This window comes from Balaenoptera ricei, chromosome 9 (assembly GCF_028023285.1).
Source record: "Balaenoptera ricei isolate mBalRic1 chromosome 9, mBalRic1.hap2, whole genome shotgun sequence".
In the NCBI taxonomy this organism is placed as follows: domain Eukaryota; kingdom Metazoa; phylum Chordata; class Mammalia; order Artiodactyla; family Balaenopteridae; genus Balaenoptera; species Balaenoptera ricei.
In genome coordinates, this window is record NC_082647.1 from 98,870,165 (window position 1) to 98,894,259 (window position 24,095).

A 24,095-nucleotide genomic window follows, 5' to 3' on the forward strand; every position below is an offset into this window, starting at 1 on the left:
TCCCTGAGTTCCAAAGGCAGGTTCAAAGAGTTGCTAATCAGATACGGAGACAAGGGAGGAGCAGTCAAGAAACAATAGTGAAGGGTTTCCCTGGTGGCACAGTGGTTAAGAATCTGTCTGCCAGTGCAGGGGACACGGGTTCGAGCCCTTGTCCAGGAAGATCCCCCATGCCGGGGAGCAACTAAGCCGGTGTGCCACAACTACTGAGCCCACGTGCTGCAACTACTGAAGCCCAGGCGCTTAGAGCCCGTGCGCCGCAGCGAGAAGCCACCGCAATGAGAAGCCCGCGCACCGTGATGAAGAGCAGCCCCTGCTCGCTGCAATCAGAGAAAGCCCGCGCTGCAGCGAAGACCCAACGCAGCCAAAAATAAATAAAATAAATAACTCTTTAAAAAAAAGAAACAATAGTGAAGCCTGGGGGCGGGGTCCTGGTTCCCCCTCAAGGGATACATATAACAATATCTTTGAGCTGTTTTGCAGATGCTAAAATCCCCACCAGGTGAAAGAAGTTGACTGCATGCTGCCCATAAGCACATAGACCCTAGACCAGTAGGAACCAGAAGGTTGATGATGCTGACTCCCAATTACCTCACCACCAACCAATCAGAAGAACGTCCACGTGTTGACCACGCCCTCCTCTTTGAAGCATTACTATAAAACTCGTCTTTATCCCCTCTCGGTAGGGGCACATAGTTTTGAGGGCCTTAGCCTGCTGTGGCCCCCTTTGCCTGGCAAGCCAATAACTCTATTCTTTTCTACTTCACCCAAAACTCTGTCTCCGAGATTCAATTCGGTACTGATCTATAGAGGCCGAATTTTGGCTACAATAAAACCACGAACTACCCAGGGGAGAGGGCTCTATGGGCAGTACACCTGAGACCATTTGGGCTGTTTGTGTCCTAATAGATGGAGAAATTCAACCCCACCAAACCTGAGTTAATCAATCAAGGCCGGCCAGTGCCAGATATGAGGACTTACCCCACAAGAGAACGAAGTAGTAGAAAGAAAGAGCCAAGGAATTCTCTTCCTCACTGGTTAGTGCTGTGTCCAGCATGAATAGGTGTAGCACAGAATTGTGCAAAAGGCAGGGGCACACTGTGGTTTGCTGCTGATTGACTGCATGAGCTTAGGTATGTTATTTAAACTCTCTGAGCTTGTTTCCTTTACTTAAAAACCGGATTAATGATACCTGTCTTGCAATCCTATGAGATTTTTTTAAAGTTCATTTAAGGTGTCTGGTACACAGCAGCTTTTTAATAAATGGTAGTGTACTAGTCGTGTTTCTGGATTGCAAATAATCTCTGAGAAGTCATCTCTGGTTCACTTTGGCAAAAAGGAATTTATTGGCAAGCTGTCTGATAGCGAAAGAACCAATGTGAAGTTTTGAGAAGCAGGCAGGAAGATAGGCGGCCCCAGCTGAGATTTTCCACAGGTAGGGTCTGAATGGAGCACTGCTATTGTCACCACTGGCCACCGAGCAGCTGCTAGTGGCATGAATTCTAAGCTGTCAGTTTCTTTGTGCCACTCCTTCTGACTTTGGTCCTGGGAGGAGCTCTGATTGGCTTAGGTTCTGTGCCTGTTCTACCTGTTGGGAGTCAGGAGAGCCAGGGAGGGCCACTTGGGTTTCCTAGTGGAGTGTGATCTCACACTGTGACAGATCCCTCAAACATGGAGTGAGGGTTCCACTAGATGACAGAACCAAAGTAACGAACCTCTACTACAGATGTGACTGTTATGTGGTTCTCTGGAAGCCAACTCTATGCAACTCAGTGGAATAGCTTTATAGCTGGAAGGGAGCTTGTAGCCCCTCATTTGAAAATTTGGGCAGCCAAGGTCCCAAGACACGACTTATACTAGATTACACAGAAAGTGAAGAGCATTCAGGTCTAGAACTTTGGTCTCCTAATTGTCATTCCAGTTCTCCTCACTGCATTCTTTCCCATCTGTAAAATGGGTATGATAATAATGCTTACTGCCTGGAGCACTCCTACAAATTGTTTGGATTTTAGCTCAAGCATCGCTTTCTTAGGGGAGCCTTCTGTCTCCAACTTATCTTCTCCCCAAAGCTGTTCTTCCTCCTATTTCTGTATTGACTGCCTATTTCTGTATTGGTTTCACTACCCACCCTGCCATCTAAGGTAGAAAGTTTGGAGCCGTCATCATTGTTTCCTTCACTCTTATTCTCACTTTCAGAATTGATAGAACTTGGTGATTGTAGCCAACCTTACTGGTGTCTCACCTGTATCCTTTTAGCACTCACTTTTTCTTTTCATGTTCACCCAAACCCTTCTAATTGGAAGCACCAGGGACTCTTTGCCTGAGAGATTTCTCCGGCTGTTGGTGCTCACTCAGCCCACTTACAGGGCAGGCCAGATGTGCCAGGGAGTTAAAATCCCTATGAGCAGTCCTCAACCAAAGCCTGATGGAAGTTGATGGATATATTTTGGGTAGGACAACTCTGAAGCATGTTTTATGCTGTCTTCCAGAGGTGTCCAGTGAGTCTGAGACACAATTGCCCACAGTGGTAATCTACTCATTAATGTAACTGAAATCGTTTCCATCTCTTTTCCATCCCCTACTGATGCTTTCTTGGTTCATCTCTCCAACAGACTTGTTGCACTCAAATGCTTGTCTCCAGGTCTGCTTTTAGATGTAGTCAAGTAAAACAGTGACTAATTAGATATTGGGATAAAGGGAAGAATTGAGAATGGCTACGAAATTTTTTTCCTATGGATGACTGGCTATTTGGAGGTATCATGAATTATAAAGGAGACAATATGTATTTAATATTTTAGATATTAGATAATTGCCATTGAGGTGCCGGCAGAACCGCCCAGTTGGATGTGTTCAGTAGACAGCTGAAAATACGGAATTGGAGTCCAGGAGAGAAGTAGAGATAGGAGCTAAGGATCTAGGAGTTATCATTATCAGTGTATGCAGGTGGGTGCTAAAGCCAGGAAAATGCTTAAGATGGCCAAAATGCTTATGTACAGAGGAAAGAAGAAGGAGAATGGATATTAAGTACAAAATGGCAGCCTCTATAACAAACACTAAATATCATTCATATCTTCTCCCCTAAAACAGCTTACCTCAGCAAGGAGTAATTTCTTTTCTTTTTCTTTTTTTTGGCCATGCTGCACGACTTATGAGATCTTAGTTTCCCAACCAGGGATGAACCTGGGCCCTTGGCAGTGAGAGTCCGGAGTCTTAACCACTGGACTGCCAGGGAATTCCCATTAATTTCTAATTAGTATTTAAATCCACTGCCTGGGCAGTAAACTTTCAAGAAATGTAGAATAAGGTTTTATCCACGCTATACAGAGTTATTGCAAAGCAAGTATCAGACCTTAGATCTCCGTGCTCAGTTCTGAAGACAATGGTTTTCAGTGTCTCTTAAAAAAGTATAATATCACCCCCCACCCCCCACCCATTCTAATTTGCTTCAACAGGGAGGTGTGTTTCCCAGCTGAGGAGATAGAAGATAGTGTGTTTTCTACACATTGCCAGTTAGCTTAGTTACTTAGAGCAGGATGCCGGTGATAACACAGTCTGTGACCCCATCTCTTACATGGCATTTGAACTGAGGAAGAGATTATAAAGCAGTAATTAAGACTAAAGGCTTTGACCTCAGGGCTGCAGCTATGTGTCCTTGGTGAGACCTTGGGGGTATTGTTTAACCTCTCAGGGCCTCATCCAAGAAGTAGAAATACTCGGAATCCTTCGTATAGTTAGGGATAAAGTGAGATAGTGCCCGGAAAGTGCTGAGACTCCTCAGCCTAGCAGCATCAAGAACTGGTGAAACTTTATTTTTTGTAGTGTGCTTTAAGCAAACGATAGCTTTACGATAGCAAACGCCTTCCAAGTATTCTATAACATCACATTGCAACTCCGGACGCTTTCACTCCCCTAAAACGGTTCCTCATTCCCCGCTGCCACAAAACACTACGCTCTTTACGACAGTGTACGACGCCGAGCCTGACTGGTCCGCAGGGCGCGGGCCAATCGCGCGGCGCCCGACCGATGACGTAGGCCGCACTCGTGCATGCGCAGAGCGGGGAGACCTTGGCGAGGCGGCGGAGACGCTTAGCGGAGGTGAAAGCTTTGGCGGAAAGGAAAGTCCAGCGGCAACATGCAGAGCTGGAGTCGTGTGTACTGTTCGTTGGCTAAGGTGAGGGCCGACTGGGTGGGGTCGTGCTGAGCCAGAGGCACAGAGAGGCCCGCTGACGGGGACCAGGACGCGGCCTAAGTGGGGGGGTTGGGAGAGGCCGGCGGCCAGGCCGGGACCAGCTGCGGCTCCACCCCTGAAACTGCTCAGCCCGGGCGGCGGCTCGGAGGCAGAGGCCTGGGCGGTGGAGAGGCCCCGCCGGTTGTATGACGGCCAGCAGTCACACACAGTGCCCTCCCAAGCGTGGGCCGTGGAGCCTGGCGGTCGCACATAGGCCTTGCCCCCTTGGCGGTGGAAGTATGAGTCTACCTTGCCCCGTATGGTCAACTCTTTTTCATACCTTTTGCTCATCCTCATCCCGGCCCCTGAGTGGCCTTTCTGCAGTGGACAGGTAACCTTGGGCCACCGCTTGAAAGACCCAGACCGAGTCAGCCCTAACACGTAGCCCTAGGAATTCCTCGAAGGTCCCTTCAGTGTTTGCAGTTTTAAGCTAGTGTGCATTGACTTCCCTCTTAGAAGCTTGTATTTTTAATTGTAGCAGGTTAACCTCAGGAAAGCTTTTCTTTTTCATTTATGTACCAAATACAGCCAAAGTGTATATATGTGGGATCGTGGCTGGATACAATATTGATGCAGACCTTAAAAATAATACAGTAGTCAGACTCCTTTGTTTCAAAGATGAGTAGCTTATGTTTTCCGAAGTTAATGTAACATGCTAGAAGTCGTACTTTTAGTGAAAGGCAGAGCTGGGACTAAGACTCAGGACTGATATTTATTCTGCTGTTCTTTGGACCGCTGTCCTGACCTCAGGTGCAAGAATTGCCTTGAAATAGACAACGTTACTAGCTCAGTGTAGGTTTTGTCACTACTTCCCATTTGCCTTCTGTGATAGGAGCAATTTGCTTTGTTCCTTTGTGCCTCACTGTTCTTAGGAAATAGTAGCCATTCACATTTAGAGGTTGTTGTGGAGATTATGATGCAGTTTGTAAAACTGTAGTAGCTCTTGAATATGAGTACATTACTTGGTGCATTTTTCTAAGGTATTTTGTCTCATTTTCTATTTCTGTGGGACGGTTCAGGTACATCTTCATAGGTTGTACATGGATCACGTGTAAAAGGATTGCATAATGAAATTATCCAAGTACTTAAGCTAGAACTTTGAACACTTCAATTATGACATTAAAATGATCCCTGGCACCAAAAGTTAGCCATGCTTCCTGAAAATTTAATAAAACTTAACACCATTGAGTAACATGTTTTAGTTAGGTTAAATATGAAATGGGATGCCGACTGTTCATAATGAAAAGTGTGGCAAGCTGACTGTTTTTACAGAAGAGGAGAAATTGATGTGTAACCTCTGTGGTAATGGAAGATACACTAATAATCATTGCTTGATACATTTGCCTTAACTCATTGTTTTCAAGGACCTTCAGGAGTTCTATATTTTGAAATCATATTTTACATGATAGGAACATTTTCTTTTCTTTCTTTCAGAGAGGCCATTTCAATAGAATATCTCATGGTCTGCAAGGAGTTTCTGCAGTGCCACTGAGAACTTATGCAGATCAACCAAGTAAGTACTTAGTAAAACAGGTTTTCCTCATATTAACTCATATTTCCTTTGTGTTTAAAAGCAAGTGAATGGTAGAGTAACTAATAATAAAGTAATCGGTCATAGAATTCATTTGTTCATATGTTTATTCACTAAGATGTTTATAGAGCATCTGGTGTGTTCCGGGTGGTGAATGAGGCAAAGCCCTGCAGTTATGGAACTTATAGTCTGGGGGTAAAAGACAAACAGTACAGGGCTTCCCTGGTGGCGCAGTGGTTGAGAATCTGCCTGCCAATGCAGGGGACACAGGTTCGAGCCCTGGTCTGGGAAGATCCCACATGCCGCGGAGCAACTAGGCCCGTGAGCCACAACTACTGAGCCTGCGCGTCTGGAGCCTGTGCTCCGCAACAAGAGAGGCCGCGATAGTGAGAGGCCCGCGCACCGCGATGAAGAGTGGCCCCTGCTTGCCGCAACTAGAGAAAGCCCTAGCACAGAAACGAAGACCCAACACAACCATAAATAAATAAATAAACAAATACTTAAAAATAAAAAAAAAAAAGATAAACAGTACACAAGTAACAGGGAAATATTTTGGGAGGTCTTTGAAAACGAAAGCTGGTAATTGGGAGGTAAGGAGGCTATTTTAGATAGGGTGTCAGGGCTTTCCTGTGTAAGGGCCTGAGTAAAGTGAGGGAGTGAGAAGGTTATTTCAGGCAGAGGGAAACAGCAGTGAGAAGGGTCCGAGGTGAGAATTTGGTTGTGAGGTTTAAGGAATTGCAAGAAGGCTGGTGTGGCTAGAACAGAGACCCATAGCGTGTAAAATCAGAGAGGTAGGCAGGGATCAGATACGGAGGGTTTTGTAAGCCAGGCCAGGATTTTACTCCCACGTGTGAAGGGAAACCACTGAAGGGTGCTGGGCAGAGGAGCGATTTTATATGTTTACACTTAAAAAGTTATGGACTTCCACTGCAGGGGGCATGGGTTTTGATCCCTGGTCGGGGGACTAAGATCCCGCCTGCTGTGCTGTGTGGCCAAAAAAACCCCAAAAAACTTAACTCTGTCCACTGGGTAAGATTGAGTGTGTTAGTTGCTTAACACTGTTTAGAATGGTGAGAAATCTTTTTCCACGCTGAATGAAAATCTTGGTGGGCTTATCAAAAGCATGTTTTAAAGATTAGAAGAATGTACCCTGAAAGGAAGCTGTGGACTATGAATACTTTTGTCTTTATACTTTTCTATATTTTTGAAGTTTCTGTAAAAGGTATGTATTTTTTAAAGTATTTAAAACAGGGAGTTAATGGGTTTATAGTAAGGTACTTTGGCCTTCCAGTATCAAGACTACTGAGTATTTGAAATTATCTGTTTTGACATTTTCTGGAATCGCTCATATAATCATAAGTAAAGTTGCACATGATGTCTTGAAGCTTCATTATAGAAACCATTAACTGGGGGGAGCTGTGACCATCAGTCTCCCTGCATTCTGTGAAATAATTTTATTCTGTATCCTTAAACTGTTGTCAAACTATTATCATTTTGTATATTCCTAGAATAAAGAGGAGGAGGAGGATTTGGGTCACTAATGACCAACAGTGGGTGATTTATCCTAGTTTTGAACAGGTCAAGAAATCCTTTAAAAAATACACTTTTTTTTTTTTTTTTTTAAATGAGAGCCTCTGGGAATTACAGTTTTGTCTTTTTAAAAAATTTTATTTATTTATTTATTATTCATGGCTGTGTTGGGTCTCTGTCTCTGTGCGAGGGCCTTCTCCAGTTGAGGCAAGTGGCGGCCACTCTTCATCGCGGTGCGCGGGCCTCTCACTATTGTGGCCTCTCTTGTTGCGGAGCGCAGGCTCCAGACGCGCAGGCTCAGTAATTGTGGCTCACGGGCCCAGTTGCTCCGCGGCATGTGGGATCTTCCCAGACCAGGGCTCGAACCCGTGTCGCCTGCATTGGCAGGCAGACTCTCAACCACTGCACCACCAGGGAAGCCCCCAAAAATACAAATTTGATGGTGGCGGGGTGGGGGGGGAGTTGGACCCGTTACGTCCTTTGTCCCTTCTTTCCCCCTTTCAGTTTATTGAGGTATAATTGGCATACACCCTTTGTCTCTTTTGTTAAATGGGAATATTACTTATTCTTCTCAACTCAACAGGAGAAATACTAGATTTTCATTTCCAAAGCATGCAAGTAAAGACTTTTCACGGCTCATTCTACACCTTTGGTATTACATATTCAAGGAGGATTTATTCAGTACCTTCTATTTGCCAGGCAGTCCCTGGGCAGGAACTTAAGATTGTAATGTTACGGGAATAACTGAGTACTCATGAATCTAATAATTTAGTGATCCCTTGACATCGAGTAAATTATAAATCCCTTAGTACCCATATAGATTCCGTGCATAAAGTCTTTGGTTGCATGAAGTAACGAGCGTTTTCTGTACATTTTTATATTTGTCTGAGGTGTTTATTTAATGTCTGTACTTTCCTCAAGAGTGCACACTTCATTAGGGCAAGGACTGTGATTTGTGACTGTTTAGCACCAAAAATGGTACAGTAGGTACTCAGTGCGTATTTATTGCATAAACTCTGGGGCCATGTCAGTTTTAGTTATGCTCCATCACAAGCATCCAGTATGGTGCCTGGTACACAGTGAGTACCCAGCAACAACAGTGATATTAACTGATGCATTGAGGGCTTACTCTGTCTCAGGCACAGTCTTTAATCCTTGTGGTTCTCCTACCAGGTATGTGCTGCTGTTTTCCCCATTTAGTGAATGGAGGAGCTGAGTCGAGAGAGCTTAGCTAGGAAATGACAGAGCTGGGAAAATTCTTCTGACTCTAGAGCTTACACTCTTTATCATTGTTCTGTTTGGCTTGCCTCCTTACATGAGTATTGCTTGACCAACTTGAGGAGTTCAAGCTTATTATGATACAGTCCCTGTTACAGCATCTGGGAGGTGTTTGAATATGAACCAAGTTCATCAAGGTTTGAAAAGTATTGTGTATTGTTGTTGATATGACCTGTTTCATGACAGGAATAGACTTACAGCCTTCATCAGTCACATTTGCTATGTTAATTTATTCATTCATTATTTCAACAGATATGGAGTATCTACTGTGTGCTAGTTATTGGGCTAGTTGCTGGGATACAGCAGTGAACAGGACAGACAAGATGCAGCTTTATAGTTTACAGTCCACTGGGGAATATAAACATCCAACAAATAATTGTGATAAGGACTCCACAAACTGAGCATTGGGAGTTACGATATCTGTATATGGACCAGGAATGGTCACAATTATTTTCTAAGGAAATGATGATATCTGAAAAGGGTTGGGGTGGGAGTGGGTATGGGAGGAGGTGTTCCAGGTAGAAGGACCTGCATGTGGGAATATTTTGATGTGAGAAGGAGCATAGTGCATTTGAGGAGCTCACAAAGGGCCAGTGTGGCTGAAATATGTTGACGGTTGACTTCTCCAGGTTACAAAAGACCCTAACTCTTTATTTTAAGGGCAGTTGGAGGTCATTGAAGTGTTTTAAGCAGGGGCATGATATAATCAGATTTGTTTTTAAAGCTCGTTTTGGTTGCAGATCAGAGTGTTTATTGTAATAACTTTTTCTCTCATTAGACTATAAGAACCAGGGCTCTGTCATTCATTGGTAGCCCAAGAGCTTAGAATTGTGTCTGTAATGTGAAATACATGCTGTCAGTATTTATTTCTAGATAGATGGGCCAGAATGTATGTGGGTAGACCAGCCCAATTCTGTGCGTGTAAGGTACCAGTAATTCATTATTGCTGAAGCTTAAACTGCATGATATTGGTGGATAAGCAGAATGTGGTGGGAGATGAGGCTGGAGAAATAGTTATTGAAGAGATTTAGATGTGTATTTAAGAACTTGGATTTTATCTAACAAGAGGCAGGGAAACCAATGAGGAGCAAGAGAATAAAGTCCTAGTTGGGTTTTGGCAGGAGGTAACACCATGGTAGCTGAGGAGGGTGAGGATGAGACTGGAGGCTGCAGGACCAAAATTGGGAGGAGGATCTGAGAAGGGAAGAAACATGTGTTGAGTGCCCAGTGTGCACCTGGCATTCTGTCAGGATCTTGACATACCTTATCTCTCACCTCTCAACCCTGGGATGTAGATATTACTGTCACTGTTATGCCTATGTTGCATCGAAGCCCAGAGAGATTAAATAATTTACCCAAGAATTTAAGAGATGGTAGAGCTCATATTTGAACTCAGGTTTGTTTAACTTCACATCCTTTCTTCTTTTACTGTGTTTCTCTTTCGTTATGGACTGGAGGGTTGTAGGGTTATGATCAGAAAGTAAAAGTATTAGAATTCAAAATTTTCTTTGAAGCTGAGCGGTTTAGGGTGATCACAGGTAGAGGATGTGACTATGAAAATAGACTGAAGATTAAGGCTATTGATTATTGTATTTTTTGTTTTGTTTTTTGGGTTGTTTTTTGTTTTTGGCTGCACCACGTGACATGTGGGATCTTAGTTCTCTGACCAGGGATTGAACCAGTGCCCCCTGCAGTGGAAGTGCAGAGTCTTAACCACTGGACCGCCAGGGAAGTCCCAGGCTATTGATGATTTTAAAACAGACCCCCCCCCCGGTCAACAAAACAACAAGTAAACATTACAACAAGTAGCTCTTATACTCATTTAGTGAAATTGGTAATTAATGATTACTGCCTTATATTTCTTTTCCTATTCCTTTTATTTTCGTTTTAAAAATAATCTTGATTTATCTACATTTTGATACGTGCCTATTTCCCCTAACTATAACGTAAGGTTTTTGAAGGTAGTGATGATTTCCTCATAGGGCAGGCATTCATGAAATTTGATTTCATTCTGATAATGAAGAGCTTCGTATCATTTTAGTTGGAGTTCCTGATTGACCTGGAGATCCTGGGATCATCTGAGTGTTTGGGAGGCATAATGGTGTAGGAGCATAGGCTTCAGAATCTAAAGAATATGGCTTGAATCCTGGCTGGATCAATTACTAATTGTGCAACCTAACATAGGTTGTTTAGTTACCCTCAGCCTTATTTTCTCCCTGTTAAATGGCAATAATAACTGTGTAACAGAGATGTGCTGAGGCTTAAATAAGACAACAGGAAGCATTTAGCTCACCACCTGGCATGTAAGTTATCCAAGTGGCAGATAATATTGCAGACTGACTTCTTAAAACATGTGTTGTAATTTGTTGATGATTACAGTTGGTTTGTAACTGGACACCTTTATTTCAGTGGTGGCCTTGATAATGTGGTATCCTTAGTTTCCTCATAATGATACAATAAGTAACATTTGTAGAGTAACTTGTAGAGCACTTTTTCCTGCTTTTTCTTTCAGTTCATTTCATGACATTGACTAATTAAGTCAGTCACCTCTTATTGTACCCCAGTTCTTTTTAAAGTATCAACCCAATAGCTTTCTGCTGGTATTTTACTGCCACCTGAAATGAAGATTGCTATCCAGCTGTCTTTTGCCGTTTTGGCTTAGTCATCGTTCTCTTATGCTATCAATTTGTATATCCTTTTCAGTTTTTCTTTTTCACTTTTAAAGGCTGATGCTAGTTTTGTAAAATTATATATTAAGTGTTCCCTAAATTAATGTATTTTGTTTAACTACTTTTCTATATCCTGATTTTTAAAACTACTTTAAAATTGAGAAATGCTTCTTGACAAGGAGATGGTGAGTCAGAATCAGGTATTGTAAACTGTCACTTGCAAGCAGCCTTTGGTAAAGGTGAAAGCTAGCTGGTTTGTTTTTCCAGTATTTTATTATGAAAAATTTCAAACATTTAGAAAAGTTGCAAGAATTTTACAGTGAATACCCATGGATTCTTCACATTTTACTATACTTACATTATCACATATCTGTTCATCCATATACGTATCCATTCATTCTTCTTACCTTTCTGATGCATTTCAAGGTAAATTGCAGACATTGGTGTACTTCCCCTAAATAATAGCTTATTTTTGAAGCTTTGCACTGGATCATACCCTCCTATACTTTCAGTTGACAAGTCTTCAGATGAAGACTTTTCTTTTTTCCCTTCATCTTTGTGCTTCCTAGCACTTTAGTGGGATTCTAATGGAATGGTACACTTAGTATCTTCAGTGCACGGCGAACTGTTTTTTGGTATTTTCTACGGTTTTTAAAAAGACCTAAGATCACACAGTAAATTGGGAAATAAAATGCAAGTATTTTGGCTTTTTTGTGTTTAGATTTAATCAATAAACATGTATATTATAACCAAAAAATGTTAAAAAATCAGCAAAGAAACATGTTTTGTAGCTTGTATTTACATTACTGTGAAATTAAAAATTAGGACCCAAACAAAGGGATATTGTTTAGGTCCTGATTTGGTTCAAGATTTAAAAATAGAAATACATTTTATTACATACTTAATTCTGAACGTGAATGAGTGAACCAAGCATTGTGGCCAAAAAGCATAATGGATCAGTAAAAATTGAAGCAATACTTTTATCATGTATTGGACCAGCTATATTTTTTTCATGTATTGAGTAATCCTAATTATCATCTGACATAACCAAGGAGAATCAGTACATTGATTTATTCAGTAGGACGATTCTTAGATTTTGTGGATAACTGGGTTGGATAACTTGTTAGTTGTCATCCAACATAGAGGTTATTTGATTCTGTTCAGGCCAGCAAAGGTCTTTCGAATGATAGTACACTCCCAAGGGGGTGTGTGTTTTGTGGGGGAGGGATGATAAGAAATGAAATTTGCTGTCTTTGTAGGTCAGAATATAGTTATTATACAGTGAATACTTACTATGTACGTTCCAGGTACTATGCTACGCTATTTGCATACATTATTTATTCTGTATTACAGCCCTATGAGGTAGATTTTCTTGTACTGTTTATTTTGCAGATGAGTAAACTGAGGGTGAAGCAGGTTAAATTACTCGTCTAAGGTCAGATAGCTAGTAATTATAAAGCTTGATTATTGCTCTTGGGGATAGGTGAAACTGAGGAATGGAGTAGTTTGAATAATGGAAAGACCACTGGAAGGAGAGACAGAAAACTTAATTTTGTCTCTGCCACACGAGTGCTAGATGACCTTGGGCAAGTTAATTGACCTCTCTGAACCTAGTGTTTTTTATCTGTGATATATCAAATATATGCCATCCTTACCTTCCTCCTAGGAAGTTCTGGGAAAAACATGATAATATATGTGAAAGTGTGTTAAAAACTGCTAAATGCTAGGTTGCAATGACAGTTGAGGGGTGGAGAAGGGAGACTGTCTCTAACTCTTAACAGTTATTATTGCTTTATTTGATGTTGGATTGAGGAGAATGGGAATAATTGGACTTAATTTTACATTTGTATCATAATTATTATATTCCTCAGGCTACTGATGAAAGTTAACTTTCAGTTTCTTATCTTTATATGATAAATGTCCAGAATAGTTCATTGAGTTCTATTTAGCCTATTATCTTAAACTATACAAAATGTATCATTATTCCAATAAAGTTCAAAACGTATTTGCCATGCATTATAGGGAAGCAGAGTTTTCCCCCTGATATCTTAGAAGTTAAGTACCTGAAAAGGATATAATCAGTCTTAAATTTATTGAGAGAACTAAAGTATTATACAAAATTATCTTATTTAATCCAAACATCAATCATTTAAGGCAGTGTTATTGTTCCTGTATGACAAAAATGAGGTCACTTAGTCACACAACTAATAAGTGACAGGAGCCACTTATTAGTTCAGGAGCTGAGATTTGAAGCCAGGTATGTCAGATTCCAAAGCTCAGGCTCTTTCCTTCATACAGATGCGTCAGTAAATGCCTGTCCGTCATGAAACTATGGAATTTAGCAAGGTCAGTGGGTACAAAACTCAGTTATATTTTGGTATGCCGTAATGAATAAATAGAAAACAAAATTTAAAAATCTGTGCCATTTTCAGTTATGTCAAAGAACATCAGGTACCTAGGAATGAATAGTACTGTGTAGAAAATGCTGATTATTTGCGCTTTCTTGGAGGTGTAAAATGTAAGATTTTTTTTTTTTAATGTACTGTTTTTGGTCAATATTAAGCAATTTATTGTTTTGTATCAATTTGCTTTTATTGTAGTTGATGCTGATGTAACAGTGATAGGTTCTGGTCCTGGAGGATATGTTGCTGCTATTAAAGCTGCCCAGTTAGGCTTCAAGGTAAGGTTTAGGCTCAGACTAGGTGTTGATTCCTTTTCATTTGGCAAGAATTGATCACATTCACAAAATACTTTGCAGGTAATTAATAATGGTAAATAATTTCTTAATTCTATAAATTATATTTAGGCCTGAGACTAATGAAGAGAGAGGGTTTATTTGGTTGTAGGATTTTCATGAAATGGAAAGTGAAGTTGTTATTTTTCCCCTCCCCCCAATACTTTTTTGTTTTGGCTTCTAATCACACTTTGGAAGATACAGTAATAGAGCCAAAAACATGTATTTGGTTTGTTAAACAAAAATATTTTTTAGACTAATTCGCTTTTGGGTTAATATTATTCAAATAATAAATTATAAAGGAGTCTATTTCATTCTCACAAACACAGTTTCAGTAGCATGTTTTGTAGAAGAATTAAGACAGATACATTTGGAATTTTAGTGAACCGAAACATTGCAGGTTATGTGCAGTAAATAAAGTTTTCTTTGGTTGTAGGCAGTCTGCGTTGAGAAAAATGAAACACTCGGTGGAACATGCTTGAACGTTGGTTGTATTCCTTCTAAGGTGAGCATATGTTTTGTGCAGTGCAGAAATTTTTTCATTAGCCACCAGCTAGAAGGATATATTGAAATTAGAATATTAAACTAATACAGTTATTAAAAAATAAACCAGGGATGATAAAAACACGTTTTTCCCATGTTAAAACTTAGAGTACTGTCATCAGTCTGCCATACATTCCTGAAATAACTTCCTTGTCTTAGAATGCTTAGCCTTTGAGCTAGGCTCTGATGACAGACTCTGATGTTCCATTTTTTTTCTTTTTAGCTTTCCTTTACAGTGAAACAGATAATAGGTAGTAAATTCTTCTTTTAGGCCCTTTATATATGAAAATATGACTGCTTTTTTAACCTGCCTTTCTGAAATGTGTATTTAATTCGTTGCTTTTAAAGAAAGTAAAGATGTTTTTTCATTCTTGTTTGTTGAACGTTTAAGTCGTTATTGTTTGTCTTAGATTAATTATGTAAGAACAGAAACTGAATTGGTGTAGTCCTATATGCTATTTCACGTAGAGAATGTCATTTTGTAAGTGGTTTTTGATTATATATAGTTTGTGAAATTTGATAATTGAGTCTATTTCCTTTAGGCTTTATTGAATAACTCTCATTATTACCATATGGCCCATGGAAAAGATTTTGCATCTAGAGGAATTGAAAGTATGTATACCTTTCATATTTAGCAATATTATCACTTAACTTGACTCTTCTAGCTTAACTTGACTTGTGTCTAATGAGTGTGTAATATATGTTCAGTGAGGGAAGAGTAAGAAAAAGATCTTAAAAATGTGAAAAGATTTATTTAAGAAAGAAGGCTTAAGTTCATATTCCTACTATGACATCTTGTGTTCCTTTGCTAACATGTGAGAGAGAGAGAGAGAGAGAGAGAGAGAAGTCAGTTTTTATTTCCCTGAAACCTAGAGATCATTAGGAGGTGCTGGATTCCTGAGTGCCATGGGCAAATAATGGTGAAGGAAGGAAAATCTACTTAAGTTCTTGGTAGTGGAAAGAGATGCAAGGAGAGGGGGAAGGATGCAGCATAGTGGAAAAGAAGGACATTTCATAATGTTTTAATTTGTTATGTCATATCTCCTGCCATTCTTTTTGGACTGTGTTCATTTCATCCTTTTTCTCCAATTATTGTTGTTTACAGATATATCCAGGAGGGTAGTCCTTCTAGGAAGGGCCAAAACACACCTTTGTTGGAGGCGGGGGGGTGTGTTAATTGATTTCCCTTCATTTATTTCTTTGTAGCAGTAGGTTTCTGAAAGATTGGGCTGTAGTGTAGGCAGACAGGAAGGTATAGGAGTGATGTATATACATTAAAGCAAATATATTAAGCTCGATGAAAAGTAGAATCAAAACTCACTTTCTGTACCCACAAAGGAAAGAAGAGACAGGGTTAGTCAAAGAAGTGCATTGTAGGTAAAGCTTCATGTTCTAGCTCTGTGACTTAGGTAAATCAAATCTCTCAGGGCCTCTGTTTCCTCATCTTTGAGATATGTGTTGGTTGCATGAGCTGATTTCTGAGGTAGTCTTACATGTAAAGTTCTGTTGAGTTTGAGTTTCTTTATCTTCTGAGTTGCTTCAGAGTTTTCTTCTGAATTAAATGAGTGAGTAAAATCTAGTTTATTAAACTCTTTTATATTAAGCTTCTGTATTTGAAGTTTTCAAATGTGTATTTTTAGTAGTTGTTTCATGAAATTTAGCCTTTTCTTTTGTTTGCAATTTCCAGTGATGTTTTACTTTGTCATTTTTATCAATACTTAAATTTAAATCTCTTCCAGATTTATAATTACCATAAGGTGTTTGGAGAATATATTGTCATAATGGGGTGTAATGTTATATTTTGGACTTCGTTTTTCCTGAAGGTGGACTTTTTACAGTGTGTGATAGGCTCCGTTATTGTGATAGGATGCTGTTTGCCTTTTGCCAGCTACGATTATTGTATCAGTTATTAGATTAAAAATTTTTAATACTGCCTTTTAAACAGTTCTGTAAGCATTAGGCTGCAGTTTTTTAGACCTTGATTCATGAAAAATATCACACATTGCTTCAGGAATTTAGCTATGGATTAAAGATTTATTTAACAAATTACAGTGTCTGAAGTTCGCTTGAATTTAGAGAAGATGATGGAGCAGAAGAGTAATGCAGTAAAAGCTTTAACGGGTGGAATTGCCCACTTATTCAAACAGAATAAGGTCAGTGTGTTTAATGTTCAAATTTTTGCTTTATTTTATATACACCTTAACATTGCTTTATGCTCACAGTGATGTTATTAGAACTTGGCTGCTGGAGAAAATTTATTTAATTTAAAACAGTATGTTAACCTGAAATAGATTTCCCTGATACATATAACAAAACGTTTGCTGTTCCATATGTAGCATTACTAAGTAGGGAAGTATTTTGTATTGGATAAATTATTTAATAGTTTTTTCTTACTAATCATATTTGTTTCTCCAAAAAAATTATTTTAAACTTTGTGAATTTATAAACATTATTTTATAAAGGTTGCTCATGTAAATGGATATGGAAAGATAACTGGGAAAAATCAGGTCACTGCTACGAAAGCCGATGGCAACACTCAAGTTATTGATACAAAGAACATTCTTATAGCCACAGGTTCAGAAGTCACTCCTTTTCCTGGAATTACGGTATTTACATGTTTTACAACTGTCACAACCTTCCTACAGAAATATGTTTTATAAACGACTTTATGCTCTTTATGAACTTTGAATGACAGATCTCTGACTGAAGTACTATATGTTGACAGTCATTCAGCTTTGGGAAATTGCCTGTCTTTATTCTGCAGTAATCGTGACCAGAAATAGAACACTGTATATTAAGATATATTTCAATTCAATATGAAGTTAAAATTGACCATTTTGTTTTGAAATGCTGAATGATAAATTTTTTAGTGAGCATTTTTAATGGGTTTTGATAAAATTGAGTCTATGGACAAAAGTCGTAAGTAGCTCAAAGCAAATAAATGACTTAGTATTTTTAGTTATTATACTGAGTGAGATCACAGTTTATAATCAGGTTTTTCCAAATAATTTTGATTGTATCTTTTTTTAAAATTACAGATTGATGAAGATACAGTAGTGTCATCTACAGGTGCTTTGTCTTTAAAAAAAGTTCCAGAAAAGATGGTTGTCATTGGTGCAGGAGTAATAGGTGTAGAATTGGTGAGTGATGTTTTTTTCTGCCCCTTATTACTTAACATGGAGTTGGACAGGACTTAGTGGTGCTCTGTTTGATTCTTTGTATAACATCACAGGTAGATCAGCATTGAGGGTTTTTTTTTGTTTTTTTAAAAAAATTTATGTACATCCATTAGTTTTTTTTTATATAATTAAAAAAAATTTTTTTTGGCTGCTTTGGGTCTTCGTTGTTGCGTGCGGGCTTTCTCTAGATGCGGCAAGCAGCGGCTACTCTATGTTGCAGTGCGCAGGCTTCTCATTACGGTGGCTTCTCTTCTTGGGGAGCATTGGCTCTAGGTACACGGGCTTCAGTAGTTGCAGCACGCGAGCTCAGTAGTTGTGGCTCACGGGCTCTAGAGCACAGGCTCAGTAGTTGTGCACGGGCTTAGTTGCTCCCCGGCATGTGGGATCTTCCCGGACCAGGGATTGAACCCGTGTTCCCTGCATTGTCAGGCGGATTCTTAACCACTGCACCACCAAGGAAGTCCCAGCATTGAGTTTTGCTTAGACATTTATCTAGTAGTAAAGAATTTTCAAGGCAACCTATTTAAGTAATCATTAGTCATTAGAACATTTCTTTTGTTTTGAAATCTGCTTCCCTGTATCTTTCACCTTTCCTATTCCCTAGAACTGGACTAATTTTTAAAAATCTACCAGCCCTTCAGGTATTTAAACGTGCCAGCCCTTCGACCCTTCAGCAGACAGCTCTCATTCTGAGTGAATTACATATGTGACCTGACTCCTCCCTGCCTCTCCATCCTCATCTCGATCCCTCTTAACTCAAGTTTTAGAAATGTCACACTACTTGAAGTTCTCTGAATACTGTGCTGTCTCCTACCTTTTCACTGCCTGGTTCTCCTTTCTTGTCCGTCTGGCAGTTTTCATGTTTGTCCAGTGACCTCTATCCCTCCATTTTAGGAGTCCTTTCCCAGGGCCGTTTTACCTTGTAATCGCCAAGAATGGCTCTACTTCTGAAATCACAAATCCAGACATTTTATTCTCTAACCATAGGCTCCTTTCCTCTAAGTAATTCCTCAGGTAGACAGACTCTCTAACTTAATCAAGTTTTCTAGTCCCTAGATCCCTCTTATGTTTTTGCTCTCTGCCTTTATCCCGTCTTGACTGCTTTCGCGAGCAGGTTAGATTCTATAATGTGTCACTTTAATCACTTCCTTACAGGTGTTCTTGAGTCCCTTGCCTTGCTGTTCTGTCATATCTGCTTGGCAAAACTAGTCCTGGTTGAATTCAGCTGTCTGTCTTTTTAGGCTATACCCAGGATATTGACTACACCAGGAGAACGACACGCACCCTGCAGATTAGTACCTGTGTAAATTTTTGGTCACAGGTCTCAACAGGATCCTCAGCCTTGCTGACAACTCCATTATTTCCTTAGCTGGTACACTCTCCTGGTGCCTGCAATGGTTGTTTCATTTCCCACTCATCTCAAACCTCTGCCAGCACAGTGTCTTCCCCTGCTTGCAGATGACCTTGTCTCCTAAATTCCACATAAGAGAAACCATCAGGGGAGAACTTCCTCAGCCTGATGCCCCAGATTTCAAAATATTTTTACCCATTGTTACACTTGTTCTCTTGATCTCTGTTGTAACTCTGGAAGTGCTTTTTTCCCTAAGACTGAACCCTTTACCTGTGCTTGGTAGTGCATCATCTCCTGCCTTCTTGGGGACTTTGTTTTGTGATTTTAATTTTTGTATTTTTTTTTAGTCTTCAAACTCTCCTCTATTTTTGCTTCCTTATTTACGTTTAAACCTGCTTCTCTGTGGGCACCTGTGTGCATTCACACATGCCAAGATGCCTTTGCACTCATAGACACAGGCTGTGTACACATAAATAAGCCTTTTTTTGATCCTGTGTCCTCCTTCAGTTGCTAATTTTCCTCTCACCTTCTCTCCACAACCAGACTTCTTGAAAGAGATGCCCACACTCCGTTTCATCAGTTCCCACTCACTTCTTCGTCCATGGCTTCTTGTGCCATCAAATTGCTCTTGACAGGGCATGAATGGATTTATTGCTCAATCCAGTGGACTGTTTTCTTCACTGCTTTATTTGGTAGCAAACAGCATTGCTGATTTTCTTGCGTTTGAAACTTTTCCCTTAACTTCTCTGATCAAACCACACTCTGTGGGTTTTCCAGCTACCCTTTGGGCTGACTTCTCATTCTTCCCTTTCTCAGCCTTCCCTTTAATTGTTAGTATTACTCTAGATTCTGTCTTAGGGTTCTATTCCAGACCCTTTTTGTCTTTCCACAGAATATTCTCTTCCCTCTTACCTCAGTTACACAAGGACTCAAATATTTGCAGCCTAATCCTTTCTCCTTGCCTCTGAATTTTTTATATCTGAATGCTTACCAGCATCTCTGTTTGTAGGTCTCACAGGCACTCAGTTCAGTAAGTGCCTCTTAACCTTTCTCTCCCTCTTTCACTCCCCCAAATAAAACAAAGCCTGTTTCTTTTCTAACATTTCCCATATCTGAGTGGTACTGCCATCTATCTAGAGGCCTAAAGAAGTTTGGAAACTGTATGTGACCTCTCCCATGCTTTTGTGCCCCATATTGAGTCAGTCCCTGGGTCGTAATGTGATACTACCTGTTGGTAGGTGGCTCATGAATATATCCTCCTCTTTTCATGTGTCTCCTTAGATCCCACTTCATGCCAAGATCATGTCTTACCCTGGGTTTCTCTTACTTCTTTAACTTTTTCTAATCTGTTTTCCTCAGAGTGGCTGAAGTGATTTTTCTGTAACACAAATGTAATCATGTCTCTTCCCTGCTGAAAACCCTTCAATGACTCATTATAGCTGTTAGGATAAGTACAAACTCTTAAATGTTGGTTGGTGCTGGCTCAAATCTCCAGCCTCATTTCTGACCCCTTTCCCTCTCAAACTATGTTCAAGGTATATTGAAATATCAGTTCCTGAACAAGCTGCATTCTTTGTCTGTAGGTAGGCCTTCCTTCTGTTTGGAACATTTCATCCCTCTACGAGTTTCTGCACTTTCTGAGCCCTTCCCTGCCTACCCTAGATGTCCTTAGGTACTCTTGCTGAGTGTTCCATTGCACCCTATACTTCTTGTTCTAGCTTTTGTCTTGCTTTCTTGATGTTACTTGTTCACTTGTCTCTCTTTCATTAAATCATAAACTCCATGAGGGTAGAGATGCTGGCTGTTTGATTTACTGTGTGTCTTTAGGATCTAGCGTAGTGGCTGATCTATAATAAGTACTCATGTATTGGCTTTTATTATTGCTCTATAAACATTTGTTGATATAATAAATACCTTTCAAATGTCAGCTTAGAAGTTACCTTTTTAGTGGAGACTTCTGTTTAAGAAAGCTCAGGTCTTTCCTTCTTCAAGTCTTCAGTATAATGTGTCTGCATCTTTGCGTCATCTACTAATAACAGTATATTGAATCTATTTGTTTATGTCTGTCTTTTTTATAGGACCATAAGCTCTTTAAAGGCAGAGATTGAGTTTTATTCATATTTAAATCTCCATTGCTTTTCTTTTTTTGTTTTGTTTTTTTGTCTGCACCACGCCGCATGCGGTATCTTAGTTCCCTGACCAGTGATTGAACCTGTGCCCCCTGCAGTGGAAGCGTGGAGTCTTAACCACTGGACCACCATGGAAGTCCCTGATACTACAGTCTTTAACCAGTTATAAACATAACTGAATACCTTGCTGATACCAAAATATACTACATTAACCAGCCCAGAAAAACTTTTAGAAAATAAAGTGTGGGTCGTTTACATGACCCGTTTGAAACACTTGTGGTAGTGTCTAACGATTGTCAAACCAGCTGTTTAAAAATCTCTTCTAGTATTTAGCAGAGGTTGACCTCTGCTCCACATTTCAGAGTCTATTCTTTTTTCTTTTTCTTTTTTAACTTTTTATTTTATATTAGAGTATAGTTGATTAACAATGTTGTGTTAGTTTCAGGTGTACAGCAGAGTGATTCAGTTATATGTATATATGTATTTATTCTTTTTCAAATTCTTTTCCATTTAGGTTGTTACATAATACTGATCAGAGTTCCCTGATTGGGTTATCCATTTTAAATATAGTAGTATGTACATATCAATCCCAAACTTCCTAACTTCATTTGTATATTACTTTTTTCAACCTCACATATAAGCGATATCATATGATACTTGTCTTTCTCTGTCTGACTTACTTCATTCAGTATGACAATCTCTAGGTCCATCCATGTTGCTGCAAATGGCATAATTTCATTCTTTTTATTGGCTGAGTAATACTCCTTTGTATATATGTACCCCATCTTCTTTATCCATTCATCTGTCAGTGGACATTTAGGTTGCTTCCATGTCTTGGCTATTGTAAACAGTGCTGCAATGAACATTGGGGTGCATGTATTCTTTTGGACCATGTTTTTCTCTGGATATATGCCCAGGAGTGGGATTGCAGGATCATATGGTAGCTTTATTTTTAGTTTTTTAAGAGCCTCCATACTGTTCTCCACAGTGGCTGTACCAATTTACATTCCCACCAACAGTGTAGGAGGGGTCCCTTCTCTACACGCTCTCTCCAGCATTTATTGTTTGTGGATTTTTTGATGATAGCCATTTTGACTGGTTTAAGGTGATATCTCATTGTAGTTTTTTTTTTTTTTAAGATTTTTTTTTTTTTGATGTGGACCATTTAAAAATCTTTTTTGAATTTGTTACAGTATTGCTTCTGTTTTATGTTTTGGTTTTTTGGCTGCGAGGCATGTGGGATCTTAGCTCCCCCACCAGGGATTGAACCCGTACCCCCCGCATTAGACTGCCAGGGAAGTCCCCTGCGTTGTAGTTTTGATTTGCATTTCTCTAATACTTAGCGATGTTGAGCATCTGTTCATGTGCCTCTTGGCCATCTGTATGTCTTCTTTGGAGAAATGTCTATTTAGGTCTTCTGCCCATTTTTTGATTGGGTTGTTTTGCTTTTATGATATTAAGCCCTATGAGCTGTTTGTAAAGTTTGGAGAGTAATCCCTTGTTGGTTGCATCATTTGTAAATATTTTCTCCCATTCTGTGGGTTGTCTTTTCATTTTGTTTGTGGTTTCCTTTGCTGTGCAAAAGCTTTTGAGTTTAATTAGGTCCCATTTGTTTTTGTTTTTATTTCAATTAGTCTGGGAGACGGATTGAGAAAGATATTACTGTGATTTATGTCAGGGAGTGTTCTGCCTATGTTTTCCTCTAAAAGTTTTATAGTGTTCAGTCTTACATTTAGGTCTTTAATCCATTTTGAGTTTATTTTTGTGTGTGGTGTCAGAAAGAGTATTTTAATTTCATTTTTTTTACATGTAGTTGTCCAGTTTTCCCAGCACCATTTATTGAAGAGACTGTCTTTCCTCCGTCGTATAGTCTTGCCTCCTTTATCGTAGATTAATTGACCACAGGTGCATGGGTTTATTTCTGGGCTTTCTAGCCTGTTCCATTAATCTATATTTCTGGTTTTGTGCCAGTACCATACTGTTCTGATGACTATAGCTTTGTAGTATAGTCTGAAGTCAGGGAGCCTGATTCCTCCAGCTCCATTTTTCTTTCTCAAGATTGCTTTGGCTATTCGGGGTCTTTTGTTTCTCCACACAAACTTTAAGATTTTTTGTTCTACTTCTGTGAAAAGTGCCGTTGGTACTTTGTTAGGGATTGCATTGAATCTGTAGATTGCCTTTGGTAGGATAGTCATTTTGACAGTATTGATTCTATCCAAGAACATGGTATATCTCGCCATCTGTTGTGTAGTCTTCGATTTCTTTCATCAGCCTAGTATAGTTTTCAGAGTACAGGTCTTTTATCTCTTTAGGTAGGTTTATTCCTAGGTATTTTATTCTTTTTGATATGATGGTAAATGGGATTGTTTCTTTAATTTCTCTTTCTGATCTTTTGTTGTTAGTGTATAGAAATGCAACAGATTTCTGTGTATTAATTTTGTAACCTGCAACTTTACCGAATTCATGATTATGGGCTCTAGTAGTTTTCTGGTACAGTCTTCAGGATTTTCTATGTATAGTATCATGTCATCTGCAGACAGTGACAGTTTAACTTCTTTTCCAGTTTGGATTCCTTTTATTTTTTTTTTTTCTTTGATTGCTGTAGCTAAGACTTCCAAAACTATGTTGAATAAAAGTGGCGAGAGTGGACATCCTTGTCTTGTTTTGTTGAGTATGATGTTAGCTGTAGGTTTGTCATATATGGCCTTTATTATGTTGAGGTATGCCCACTTTCTGTAGAGTTTTTATCATAAATGGGTGTTGAATTTTGTCAAAAGCTTTTTCTCCATCTATTGAGATGATCACATGGTTTTTATTTCTGTGTTTGTTGATGTGGTGTATCACACTGATTGATTTGTGGATACTGAAAAATCCTTGCATCCCTGGGATAAATCCCCCTTGATCATGGTGTATGATCCTTTTAATG

General features: G+C 39.5%; 1 protein-coding gene across 8 annotated transcripts in view; it reads left to right on the forward strand.

The window, feature by feature from the left end:
• Nucleotides 1-4,035: 4,035 nt before the first annotated feature.
• Nucleotides 4,036-24,095, forward strand: part of DLD (dihydrolipoamide dehydrogenase) — a 52,853-nt gene continuing 32,793 nt past the window's right edge. For all 8 annotated transcript variants that reach the window (XR_009505097.1, XR_009505099.1, XR_009505098.1 and 5 more), the window contains exons 1-8: nt 4,036-4,168; nt 5,660-5,738; nt 13,834-13,913; nt 14,404-14,472; nt 15,053-15,122; nt 16,563-16,663; nt 16,973-17,116; nt 17,549-17,650. Coding sequence is in view for 3 of the 8 variants with exons in the window: in XM_059934187.1 (XP_059790170.1) it covers nt 4,130-4,168; nt 5,660-5,738; nt 13,834-13,913; nt 14,404-14,472; nt 15,053-15,122; nt 16,563-16,663; nt 16,973-17,116; nt 17,549-17,650 (684 nt within the window). In the remaining 5 variants the exon portion in view is untranslated. The remainder of the gene's footprint in view (nt 4,169-5,659; nt 5,739-13,833; nt 13,914-14,403; nt 14,473-15,052; nt 15,123-16,562; nt 16,664-16,972; nt 17,117-17,548; nt 17,651-24,095) is intronic.